Source organism: Bidens hawaiensis, unplaced genomic scaffold (genome assembly GCF_021521415.1).
Source record: "Bidens hawaiensis isolate Kalapana, Puna unplaced genomic scaffold, B.hawaiensis_p1.1 tig00025457_1, whole genome shotgun sequence".
Taxonomy (NCBI): domain Eukaryota; kingdom Viridiplantae; phylum Streptophyta; class Magnoliopsida; order Asterales; family Asteraceae; genus Bidens; species Bidens hawaiensis.
The window spans coordinates 189,412-202,106 of record NW_027494071.1 but is presented as its reverse complement, the minus strand read 5'-3'; the positions used below and the strand labels follow the sequence as shown (position 1 = coordinate 202,106).

At 33.9% G+C, this 12,695-nt stretch overlaps 1 protein-coding gene and 1 pseudogene across 2 annotated transcripts; both read left to right on the top strand.

The window, feature by feature from the left end:
- The first annotated feature begins 3,500 nt into the window (after positions 1-3,500).
- Positions 3,501-6,806, top strand: LOC143571642 (adenylyl-sulfate kinase 3-like; annotated as a pseudogene). The gene is made up of 6 exons (XR_013142129.1): positions 3,501-3,909; positions 4,770-4,918; positions 5,398-5,516; positions 5,595-5,679; positions 6,446-6,492; positions 6,565-6,806. The product of XR_013142129.1 is annotated as an adenylyl-sulfate kinase 3-like (transcript).
- Positions 6,807-9,414: 2,608 nt separating this feature from the next.
- LOC143571641 (norbelladine synthase-like) lies at positions 9,415-12,695 on the top strand. The gene is made up of 2 exons (XM_077057016.1): positions 9,415-9,634; positions 12,286-12,695. Exons 1-2 carry the CDS (start codon positions 9,430-9,432, stop codon positions 12,576-12,578), a joined length of 498 nt encoding a protein of 165 aa, XP_076913131.1. The 5' UTR covers positions 9,415-9,429; the 3' UTR covers positions 12,579-12,695.

Genomic DNA, 12,695 nt, shown 5'->3' with positions numbered 1-12,695 from the left:
CATGATCCTTTTCTTGTTTGTTAAGCCTTTGCATTTACTTGAATTTTAAACATCAAAACATTAAATATGCTTTAATAAAATATAATTAAGTTTTTAATATGAGTTGATTAATATAATTGCTTACGTGATTATCATTGTACGTTATGTGAGGGCCTGAGTAGAAAAAAGTTATTGGAAATCTAAAATCAAAACATGCTAACACGAGTAAAAAATAATGCTTTTGATTTGGTTAAACGATTTATTTGAAAACTTGTTGGTAATATTGAGCAAAGTTGTTCAAACAATTTATTTTGATAACGTGTTGGACAATTTGAAGAACAAGAAACAACAAAATTTCAATATAAAGACAGGCTCTACACAAATAGCTATACATGAGATCAAGTCAAATTGGTATGATCTCGTTAGTAGTTGTTTTAATAGAAGTTTTGGTAGTTATTGAAAGAGGGCAGATATTGAAGTAACTGGTATGGTTATTACTTTTTGACCTAGAGGCCATGAATTCAAGTCGTGAGAAACAATCTCCTACACAAAGTGCAGCGTAAGAATGCACACAATGTTGTAAAACTCATTATAGGTAATTAAACACTCAACGCTTACTTGCTACTCGGGAGGGAACTAAACCGATTTTATTCAACTCGGTATAAAAAATAGACTCGGTCTTACTCGGTCAAACGGGTTGCTTTTCACAGAGATGCCTTGAATGACAAGAATACATGATTATGTTAAAGAATGAACATTAATTTTTGAAATACTTTAGTGTTTGAGTGATTAAACATGTATATTTTTGATTTGATATTTATCATTTTTTTATTCTATTTATTTCTTTTTGTTATAAATACAAGTATGATATTCAACACATATGTAATTTCTAAAAGATCAATTTCTTTATACTTGGCATGTCCGAATACTCCCCGCCTTAGCCGATTACTCGCAACTCTCTAGTCGACCGATCTAACAACAACTAGCGACTTCTGCAACCATAGCTACGCACATCAGATGCCGTGGACCTTTTGAATAGGGTTCAGAAAGTTGTGTATAGTAACGTATCAGCCCATAAGAATCAAAACTTTGTTTTTAGTCGGATTGGGTTTGCTATCTAAAAGGGGGTTGCGGCGCAGCTTGTTGCCCGCTTACCTGCCACTTCATTGTAAATCGTTTGGATGTTTTTATGAATATAAAAGGAGCCAATAAGTTTATAATCATGAAGTGATCTAGCCCATTTTCAAACCCTACACAAATTGAAAAGGCTAAATTGAATATCAAATTATTACACAAAATGTAATTATTGACTATATTCATTCACAATCTCTCACAACTCAATCTTTATTAAAATAATAATAAATATCTCTTTTTACAATCTACACACCCAAACCTACTTAATTCTTAACAAACATTCATAACCTATCCCAACTTAAAACGTATTTTTTTCAACGAAATCCGTTTTTAATAAAATTTAGGCCAGAATGTTCATAATTCTTTTTAGAAATATATTGTACTTAATTATTATTTTTAGTTCGAATATTAAAAGTTAATTTTAATTGAATAATTAAGTTATTGAAGGTTAGTTTGGATTGCAATCTGGGTTTGCTCCTCCATCAACCCAGATTGCCAATCTAGATTGTTTTATTTTCTTTTTAACTTTGGGCCCGCCAATTTTAATATGAGATTGCAAATGAGAGTAGTCGATGAGCAAACGGTATCTATACCAATACCAAAATAAACACTCCAGTACCTATATAGTTTTCAAGAAAATTCGAAAGGAGAAATTTAGGATCGGTACCAGTTAATACGTCACTTCTAAACCGAAAATGGAAAATTACTAAAACAAAGCGCGCATTAAATAAAAATATCAAGAGCGGCAAAACCCAACTAAACAAAAAGGAAAAGCCAGGAAGGAATTTAAGAGATCCAATTGAATACATTTTCCCCGAAATTTCAAACATTTGTTTGGATTCCAATCCACACCATTAATTTCATAATCATTAATCATGCCTATAATAACGTCCATATTCATTCATTCACATTAAAACCCACTCTAATAATAATAATCAACACATCTTCTTCAATTCAATTCTTCACACTCAACATCTTCTCCAGATCCTCTGGAATCAACAGGTACCCTCACTCATTGATACTTTCAGTTATCTGTCGTTAGCTTTAAACTGTTTGATTTGACGTAGATGTAGATGTTTGTATATTGTAACCGAACCAAACCGAACGCTTTGCTAATTGTTTTTTGTTTATGTCCGTTCGTTTAGTAATTATTTAATACGAATTTCGTTTAATAAATGAAACGAACATGACCGAAATTCTTTTTTCATTTAATTAAATGAACGAATGCCAACACAAAGTGTGTTCGTTTACATTTTAATAAATAAACACGTAAGTAGTTATATTTATATAAAAACATGATCAAATACATTTTATTTTTAACATGAAAACAGTGAGAATAAATTTGCTGTTATCATTAGGTTTATTTTTATAGGTGTTTGCTGTTATTTTTTGTTCGTATTTGCTAATTTTCGATTATGAGACGTTACAAGTATTTGCTGATTTATATTTTGTTGTTATTATTAGATTTTTTTTCTTTTGCTTGTTATTATTTTATTCTTGATTTTAATTCTTTTGTTGAAATTTTTAGTTTTTTTTTGTTATTATAAATCATTGTTTATGTAGATTGGTATTGTTTCTTACGTTCTCATTTTTTTATAAATTAGTATTATTTCCTACGTTCTCATTTTAAGATTAAAATGTACATGAACCTTCCCCTATATATACAAATATCAACATAAAATGGGCTTATTTAAATTATATGTATATATGTGTGTGTATACTTGGATATGTTTGGTCAATTATGTTTATTTGCTTTTGTTTTATTATATTCGTTTAAGTTTGCTAGTTTTTGTTCGTTTAGGTTTTAAACGAATGAAGACGCTTGTTTTCTTGAAAAACGAACATGAACACAAAACTTGTTCGATTATATGTTCGTGTTTAGTTAAAGTTAAATGAACGGACATGCACATGCCTCTGTTCGTGTTCTGGTGTTCGTCTGGTTTGCTTACACCAGGCTTATTTGTAATCAGGGCTATAAATGAACCAAATGTTTGGCAATCTGTTCGGCAAGAAGTTCGTTTAATAGATGAAAGATCATGAGCAAGGAACTTTGTTCGATTAACTAAATGAATGAACATAAAGAGAGGCCATGTTCGTTCAATTGTGTCTGTGAATGTTCGATAATGTGTTCATTTACGTCCGTTAATGTTTGTTTGTTCATTAAAGGTTTTTAATATTTTTTAATGACTTTTCTAATCTTATCATATAGATTTAAGCAAAATTATCTACTATAAAACAGAAATCCATGAGTATTATGTGATTAATTTATATGTAGAATTAACATATGAATATGAATAAGAAAAAAAAGAAAAAACCCTACACAAACTTGGTAGCCATACCAGACCGTTGACAGTGACCATTCTGGTTAGCCAAATCATATAAAACATTGTTTGTGTTTATTTGTGTTCGTGAACCACTCATGAACAAGTTCATTTCCTTAATTGAATGAACACAAAAAAGGAATTTCATTCGTTAGTTGTTCGTGAGCCGTTCGCTTGTCCGATAAAAGCCTAACGAACGAACATGAACAAGGCCTTGTTCAGTTCGGTTCGTTTACAGCCCTATACGAAATTGTGTATATATTTCAGAAAATTGACTGATCTAATGTTTTTTCAGGGTAACTTTGCAAGTAGAGGAGTGAGATCGGTGTGTGATGTCTGCAATTGGCAATCCAACAAACATTTTCTGGCACGAATGTGCGGTTGGAAAAGCAGAACGGCAAAAGCTGATTAACCAACAGGGGTGTGTTGTATGGATCACGGGTCTTAGTGGGTCAGGTTTGCACTCGAACCTTAAGTTCTTGTTATACAGTACCTGCAAGATTCACACACTCAAAAGGTGTCAGTTTTGACCCGTTTTTTACTTTTGGGTGGGTCGTTTCGGGTTATAAATAGAGCTTCAAACGGGTCGAAGTGTCGAACTAGTTGCAAGCTACCCAAATTGTATGTTTAATGCATAAAATCTTTTAAACCTTCTCGTGTTTGTATCTTGATTCCATTGGTTTCTTAGTTCTTACCATAGCCTTTTGAAGGCCACCTGCCTAACACAATCTGTGATTTACCTGATTTGTTGGTTAGTAGGGTATTGGTGGGTCCCATGAGTTTTTTGGTAACATGTTCTCATAGTTATATAAAAAGTTACCCATTTGACTCGTCACCCGTAGGGGTGCAAATGAGCCGAGCTGCTCGCGAGCTACTTGAAATCGGCTCGTTAAAAAGCTCGATTGAGCCGAGCTATATCGAGCCCAAGCCCAAGCCCGAGCCTAAAAATAAGCTCGTTTAATAAACAAGCCCGAGCCGGCTGGCGAGCGTAAACGAGCCTGCCATTTATAAAATATATATTAAATAATTATTAATTAATAAATATAATGTTATGAAAAAATAAATAAAAATAACTAAATAATATATATTCTTTTATACATAAAATTACAATAGAAAAAAATATATAAAATAATTATAATTATATAAAAATATAATTGATAAATAGTAAACGAGCCGAGCTCGAGCTTCAAAATCCATTCACGAGCTCGAGCCTAGTCGAGCTCGGGCTCGGCTCGTTTGCACCCCTACTCACCTGGCCTACACCAAATTATCCATCTTGTGCATGCTTGAGGCAAGAAGTTATATATTAACCGCTTTTTATTGGGTATTTTGTAGGCAAAAGTAACTTGCATGTTCATTGAACAGAGAACTACACTCCAGGGGAAAACTCTCATATGTTCTTGATGGTGACAATGTTAGACATGGATTAAATAAAAATCTCGGGTTTTTACCTGAAGATAGAACAGAAAATATTCGTCGGGTTGGTAAGTATTATCTATTTTCCTTTTAAAATCGATCTGTTCATTATATCTTGATTTAAGTTTATCTATTTGTAAACTTAGTGGCTGCTTGAATTTGCATTTTGTAAATGGTTATTCAATTATCGTGGCTCGAAGTGACAGTACAAATAATCGAGTTTGGATGACATGGCGAAATATAATAAACATTTCTTTTTGGTCAATTTATCAATTAAAATCTTGCATAATAAAGAGTTTGACAATAATCAACGTATAATTTTCTGATTATTCCAACTTTAAACAACAAAATTACGTTCAAACGCGTCGTCAATGAGAATAAACCGTTAGTTGCATATTGGAAAACTTCAGTCTGATGTGCATTATAAAGTTAGCCTCTTCTTGATTTTGTTAACTGCTTGTCAAAACTCAGATTTACAGTTATTATGGTTATTCTGGTTAAAGACTTATGATGATCTGACACATATTTGATTTTATAATCATATTAGGAGAAGTAGCAAAGCTGTTTGCAGATGCTGGATTAATCTGTATAGCCAGTCTGATATCTCCTTATAGAAAAGACCGAGATGCATGTCGTGCAATGTTGACAGATGCGAATTTTATAGAGGCAATGCTTCTTTCTGTGTGTTTTTTTCTGTGTGTATTCGTGTGTTAAAAATGTTAAATTTTGTTGACACTTTTGCAGGTTTTCATGAACATACCACTTGAAGTGTGTGAAGGAAGGGATACTAAAGGCCTTTACAAGCTCGCACGAGCTGGAAAGATTAAAGGTAGGATTTTTACATGAATTTTTGATCTTTTAAACCTAAATTACTAATTAAATCCAAATAGTTTCTATTAGTTTTGGTTTTTTTAGAAGTTTAATAATATTGTGATTGGTGAGTTAAACTGGAAAATAGAACCGTGGGACACAAGCAGAGCGTGTTCGTGTTCATTCGTTGAACTTTAACTGAACAAATGATCGAACAATTAAAGAACGTGGTTTTCTTGTTCATGTTCGTTCGTTAAGAACATGAGCATGTTCGTGTTGGTCTATGTTTGTTTGTTAACAGTGTAAACAAAACTGTTCATGAACGTAAGCGTACACAAACCGATAAATGAATGAACATAGATGAACGAGCATGACCGTGCGAGCACCAATTAAAAGTAGACGTGAACATGAATCCGTTGGGCCTAAAAATATAATAACTAGATAAACTGTAAGAGGTGATATATTAATTATATGAAAATAGACTAATTGTAATGACCATAGTGATTTTTAATGAATACATAAACAAACGAACTAAAAGACACGTAAGCTAACAAGCATAAATGAATGTATATAAACGAGACATGTGTTCATGTTCATTCGTTTAACTAAATGAACAAAAGGTTCCGTTAATGTTCGTTCGTTTATTAACGAAGATAAACGAACTTCCCATCGAACGGTTCACTGAACGTTTGTTTCATTTACAAGCCTACTTTCGAGAGCCCTTTTATTCGCCTTAATAATTTTTAAGCGTAACATTTCATTCATATAATCTCAAACCACTGCAGGCTTCACTGGAATCGACGATCCTTATGAACCGCCGCTGAACTGCAAGGTACACGAACCTTTCATTTGAACCCCTGTTTTTTAATCATTCGAACCCGAAAATGAACCCTATTTTTTGCAGATCAAGATTGAACAGAAAAATGGAGTTTGTCCCACACCATGTGATATGGCTGCACAAGTGGCTTCTTACTTGGACATAAATGGTTTTCTTCATGCTTGAAAATTTAAAATAATGATTTTAACTTTTAACTTTGAACCCCCTCTTTGAACCTTTTGGTTTTAAGATGAATGATATGAACCATGGCCTTTGGAAGTTCATTTTCTAAACTTTTAAAGATGAAAATATAAAAGTCTTGAGTGCAAAACTTTAGTATTCTGTAAACATTTTTGTCTTGGTTTTTTCGAATTTTGTGACTAATGTATAAAACTGCTCACGAAAGGTCTACGGTTAATGCCAAGTGTCATGGTTGATATTACATTACAATCGTTCTTATTATTGACCTGCCTACATTAAAAGTCGGGAAACACGAATCAATTGTGCATCAATCGTCTACACGAACCAAATTTTACAAAACACATGGGTTGTATGTGATATGCGTGACCTATATTGATTGTCGACAAAACCAAGCTCAAGAAAAACGACCAAGTGAAAAAGACCATCTTCGATAAATGCTAAAAGACATGATAGATAACTTGACAAGAACTTACGCAATTTTAAAAAACATGTTACAAAGTAATGATCGTCCTTCTATGGCCTGTAGTGACGAATCATCACGCTCTTTTAGTGGATAGTTGACAGTTATAATTGTCGATAGATGGATTGGTGTTACTTTACGTGTATATATAAAGCCTCTTGTCGGAAACGAAATCTAGCGAACGAAACGAAACTAGTATACTTTGTATAATTCGATTTGTGATATTTGAAATGTTATTTTAATAAAAATAATTAAAATATATAATTTAAAGATTCTTGTTGATTTTATTTTGGTTGTTTGTTTATACTTTTCTTTGTAATAACCAATTTCTAGAACATATCACCCTCACCATACACATTAAACAAAGATATAATAGTTTGGTGGACCAAATTGATTTTATATTCTGGTTTTTTAAATTAAATACTATTGTAACTCACTTATCGAAATATATTTTTACAAAGAATAAGATTTGAACATGTAAGAGGCATCTCATTCTTTGGTGAGAGTGATATGTTATAGAAATTGGTTATTACAAAGAAAAGTATAAGCAAACAACCAAAATGAGATCAACAAGAATCTTTAAATTATATTCTAACTCACTTAAACACTTTGCTTTTTTATATTCTGGTTTTTTAAATTAAATACTATTCTAACTCAATTACAACACTTTGGGAGACATATGTAGCTCAATGAAGAAAGACTGAAAATTTTATAATCTCTAGTTTGATCCTGAGCGCATCTGAGTTTTACCACCAGTGAGCTTTTGGGCAGGTGGGTTTTTCCCCGGAATTGGAGATAACTTGGAGACGCTTAAGAGCTCCGTACGGCTTGGTTGGGCCAGCCGGCGGTGGCCTTTAGCCATTGGGCCATCCTGTACGAAGTACCTATACATTCTAATTTGTTGGTTGTTCATAAAAAAAGAGGCATCTCATTCTAGGGATGAGTAAATAGTATTGGATACCGGTATGGCGGTATCATAACAGTACTAGTACTATACCAAGGCTTTGGTATCAGGTTTTTAAGCGATTTGATATCGGTATCAACACCAGTATTTATCAATTTTTGCATACAGTACTGGTATCGAATTGAGCATTTTCGGTACATGTATCGTTACCATAATTTAGAAAAATCGGAATCTTACAGGTGTGGTGCTGAACTCTTCCCTGTCTCATACGGATTTGAAAATGATTATCAATAATTTATAAAAAAAATAGATTTTACTTTTGTGTAGCTAATTAAATACTACCTCTTAAACACATCTCTATATTATTTTCTTTTTTTTTTCTTCTTAAAATCAATATTTCTTTTAATGACGGTGTTGCATTAGAAAACACCTATTAGCTATTTCTTTTAATGACGGTGTTGCATTGAAAAACACCTATTAGCAAGCTAGTAGCCGGACGAAAAATTAAGAAATTACATGACTAGATGAGGGTTTTTCAGTCATTTTATCCAAGAAATTTTACACTTATTTTTTCTACTTGGGTGCCAAAAAACAAAAAAGTTTCACTTTTTTTCCCACCAGAAAACCATAATATTTCATTTTTTTTAAAAGTAAACCACCAATAATAACCGACCCAATTTTAAATAATTGTTCTTTTATAAACACAAAATCGTTAATCGTTGACACATCAATTCTACCTAAGTAGATTGAACAATTGTTAGGTTGAGCTGAATTTAAGCTTTAAATGAGTGTAAATATATTGTAGACAAATAAACGATGGTATGGTATCTATCATGTGTGCATGGTTAGCTTTCTGTAAGGGTGTAAACGAGTCAAGCTGAGCCCGAGCCCAAGCTTGCTCGTTTAACTTACACAGAGCTTGAGCTCAACTCATTTCGATCTCTATTTTTAAAACTCGAGCTCGGCTCGCGAGTAGATTTTGAAGCTCGAGCTCGGCTAGTTTACTATTTATCAATTACTTTTATATATATATTTTTTTTACAATTATAATTTTATGTATAATATGATGTATATATTATTTAGTTATTTTATTTATTTTTGTAACATTGCAAATATTAATTAATAATTATTAAATATATATTTTAAAAACATTTATGAATGACATGCTTATTTAAGCTCCATAATGATGATGTGACATTTTCTATCACCATTAAAAAGAAACAAGAAAAATAATGGCCGGCTTTTAATTGTTGACAAGTGGAGGTGATGAAAAAAAATCAGAGAAAAAAGACAAATGAAACAATTTTGGAATCTTTCTTTGGAACAAAAAAAATACAACATATTCAAGCTGTTCCATTTTGACATGTTTATGTATAAAACCAACCTTATGCATATACTCTATCAACCACAAGGAAAAATGTTTGGAAGCTTAACAGAAGAGGCAGAAGTGAAGGTGCCAGCAAGCAAAGCTTGGGCACTCTATGGCACTCTTGAGATAGGCAAGCTCGTTGTCGGGAAAGTCCTTGAAGCAGTCGATGTGGTTGAAGGCGATGGTGGGGTCGGTACCATTCTTAAGCTTACCTTAAAGCCCGGTACGTATTTGATTCTCATCATATAATACTAATAGATACCACATGTATTTTGGTTTAGTGGTAGCCTGGTTGCTTCTCTTAGGAAAGGAGAGGCCGCATGCATGAGGAGGGTAGGGCTGTCACTTTTACCCGAAACCCAAATAGAGAAAACCCGTACCCGAACTTACTTGACCCGAGAAACCCGAACCGGAGTAACTCGGGTGGGTTCTTGGGTCCAAATTCTAATATTCGGGTCAACCCGAAAAACCCGAATTAACTTTTAATTTTAAAACTATATATATTTTTTAGGTAATATAGGCTACGCTTAGTCGTTGACGTCATCAAATTTAATCCAAGTTGATGGTTCTCATTCCACCTATTATGAATCGATTGTTTATTACAGTATGTTTGGTTGAAAGGAATGGAATGAAGGGGGAATGGAATGAGAGAAGGAATGGAATTGACAAAGGAATGAAATGGATCATTACCATTCCTTTGTCTTGTTTGGTTAACATATGGGAATGAAATGAATAATTAATTTATGTTGTTTAGTATCCGAAAAAATTTTTAAGAATGAAATAGAAATAATAAATTTATTCTTATCCCAATATATATATATAGCTGTAGAGATGAAAATGGTGGCGGCGGTCTGGCCACGGGGGTGGTGGTGGTGAAGCGATGGTAGCATTAGTAGTGATGGCGGTGGTAGGGTGGTGATGACAGTGGTGGTGGCCAGGCAGTGATAGTGGTGGTGGCGGTTATGGTCGGGTGGCGACGGTGACAATGGTTGCCGTGGTTATGGCGACGATGGTGGCGGTGGTAGCTTTTGTGGTAAGGTGGTGGTGGAGGTGGTGATGGCGACGATGGCGGTCAGGTGGTGGTGGCGGCGACGGTGGTGGCGACGGAGGTGGTGGTGGTCAGATGATGGTGGTGGCTATGGTGGTGGTGGCGGTGGTTGTTAGATGATGGTGTTGTTGAGAAAGTAAGTTGAAGGAGGAATGGAATGAAAAAAAAAGAAGGGGGGTGGGAAGAAATGGTTTTGATGGAATTGGATTCCATGTGTAATGGATGATTCCATTCCATTGTGCAACCTAGGGATGAGCTTTTTTTCCTAAATACCCGTACCCGTACCTGTTTAGTACCCATACTTGTACCCGTACCTGTACATATCTTTTGGGTACGTGTATGGGTACACAAATTTACAGATTATGGGTACATGTACTTTCGGGTACAGGTACGGGTACAAGTACGGGTATAACGGGTACTAGTACCCGTTTCGAATATGCAGGGGTTTTTATTATGTTTCCAACACTTATGACTTAGCTTTCAAGCAAGATTTCAAAACATAATATATATATTAGTTGAATAAGTTCATTCTCAATTTATATGTGTATATTCATATATTGTGTATTCATATATTTTTATTTCATTAAAACGTATATGTGTAATTGTGTATATAATTAAATAACATTTATTAACTTTCTCTCATGTTTTTTTATAGAAATTGAGGAAGCAATAAAGTAAGAAAAGGAAAAGGGAATGGATTTTATATTATGGTTGATTTGTTTCATGTTTAGTTTTGGTATTATGTTTTGGTTGCGCTATTACGGTTTTGGTATTATAGATAATTGATTGTCGGTATCGTACCATTACCGATACCTAGTTTACTGAAGAATTTTTTTTTTTAAAAGAACAAAGAGGTACCAAAGCGAGTACCGTACCCAAAGTACCTGTACCTGTACCTGTACCTGAACCCGTACCCGTACCCGTACCATATAATTCGGGTACGAGTATGGGTACCAAGATTTACTGATTTTAGGTACGGGTACTTTCAGGTACAGGTACGGGTATAGGTACGGGTACGGTCCCGATCTCATCCCTAGTGCAACCAAGCACATCTTATTTCATTCCAACGTAATGAATCATTCAATTCCGCATGTCATTACTGCATAACAAACGCTACCTTAATGTTTCAATTTATGACTAAAAGAACTATAATCCAACACCTAATCACGACATACCGAAGACGATTATGTTGGTCTTGTTTATTATGGTTGAACTTTTTTAAATTTTACTCTTTTTAGGATGTTTTATCGGTTTATTTTTGTAATGTTATTGGTTTATTTACATTACGACTAAAGAAGAATATGTTACATTTAAATTTAGCAATGTTGTTTTTTCTTAGGATACTCGAAACCCGATTTACCTAATCCGAAAAAACCCGAACCCGAACCCGAATTACCTGAGCCCGAATAACCCGTGAGAGATTTGGGTTGGGTTTCGGGTCTGGATTTAAAACTTTGAAACCCGAATAACTCGAAACCCGAAAAACTAACCTGAAGAACACCCCTAGGGGATGGTGGGGGTGGGGGAGGGTTTGAGTCGGATATGAAACGTCTGATAACCGAGGACAATTGAAATCTAGTCACAGATAGACTCGGAATAACGTTGTAAAAAAAGATTGGTAAATTCTAACAAAAATCAATGAAAAAAGAAAATTTTATACAAATTTTGGATTCTTTTTTATTCTCTCATCATGTATTTATTAATAACAAGAGGGTTAAATCATTTGATAGTAGATTGACAAATTGTTAGGATGAGTTGGATTTGAAGTTTAAACAAGTGTACATATATTGTAGACGAATAAATGACGGTATGGTATCATTTTGCAGGGTTAGGTTTCCCGTATTACAAAGAGAAGTTTACAAAGGTCGATAATGAGAATATGATCAAAGAAACCGAAGTTGTGGAAGGGGGTTTTCTTGATATCGGATTTACCTTATATAGGATAAGGTTTGAGATCAAAGAGAATCCAAACGATGCCACAGGTTCATCGTGTATTCAGAAATTAACGATTAAGTACGAGGTTAAGGAAGAGTTTGCTGCTAATGCTACTCTTATCACCAATGAACCCCTCCTTAACCTTATAAGCGTTGCAAGCGAGCATCTTTTGAAATCTAATTAACATGGATCATGTTTATGGTTAGTGTAACTGTGTAAGCCAGTGCTTTTCGCTAGTATGAGTGACCGATCGCGTTTGCTTTTTAATTTGAAGAATAATGAGTTGCTAATGTTCTTGTGG

Coding starts and splice junctions, on each gene's coding strand:
- LOC143571641 (XM_077057016.1), top strand. CDS start 9,430: ATGCATATACTCTATCAACCACAAGGAAAAATGTTTGGAAGCTTAACA. Junction 9,635..12,285: donor TAAGCTTACCTTAAAGCCCG/GTACGTATTTGA, acceptor ATCATTTTGCAG/GGTTAGGTTTCCCGTATTAC.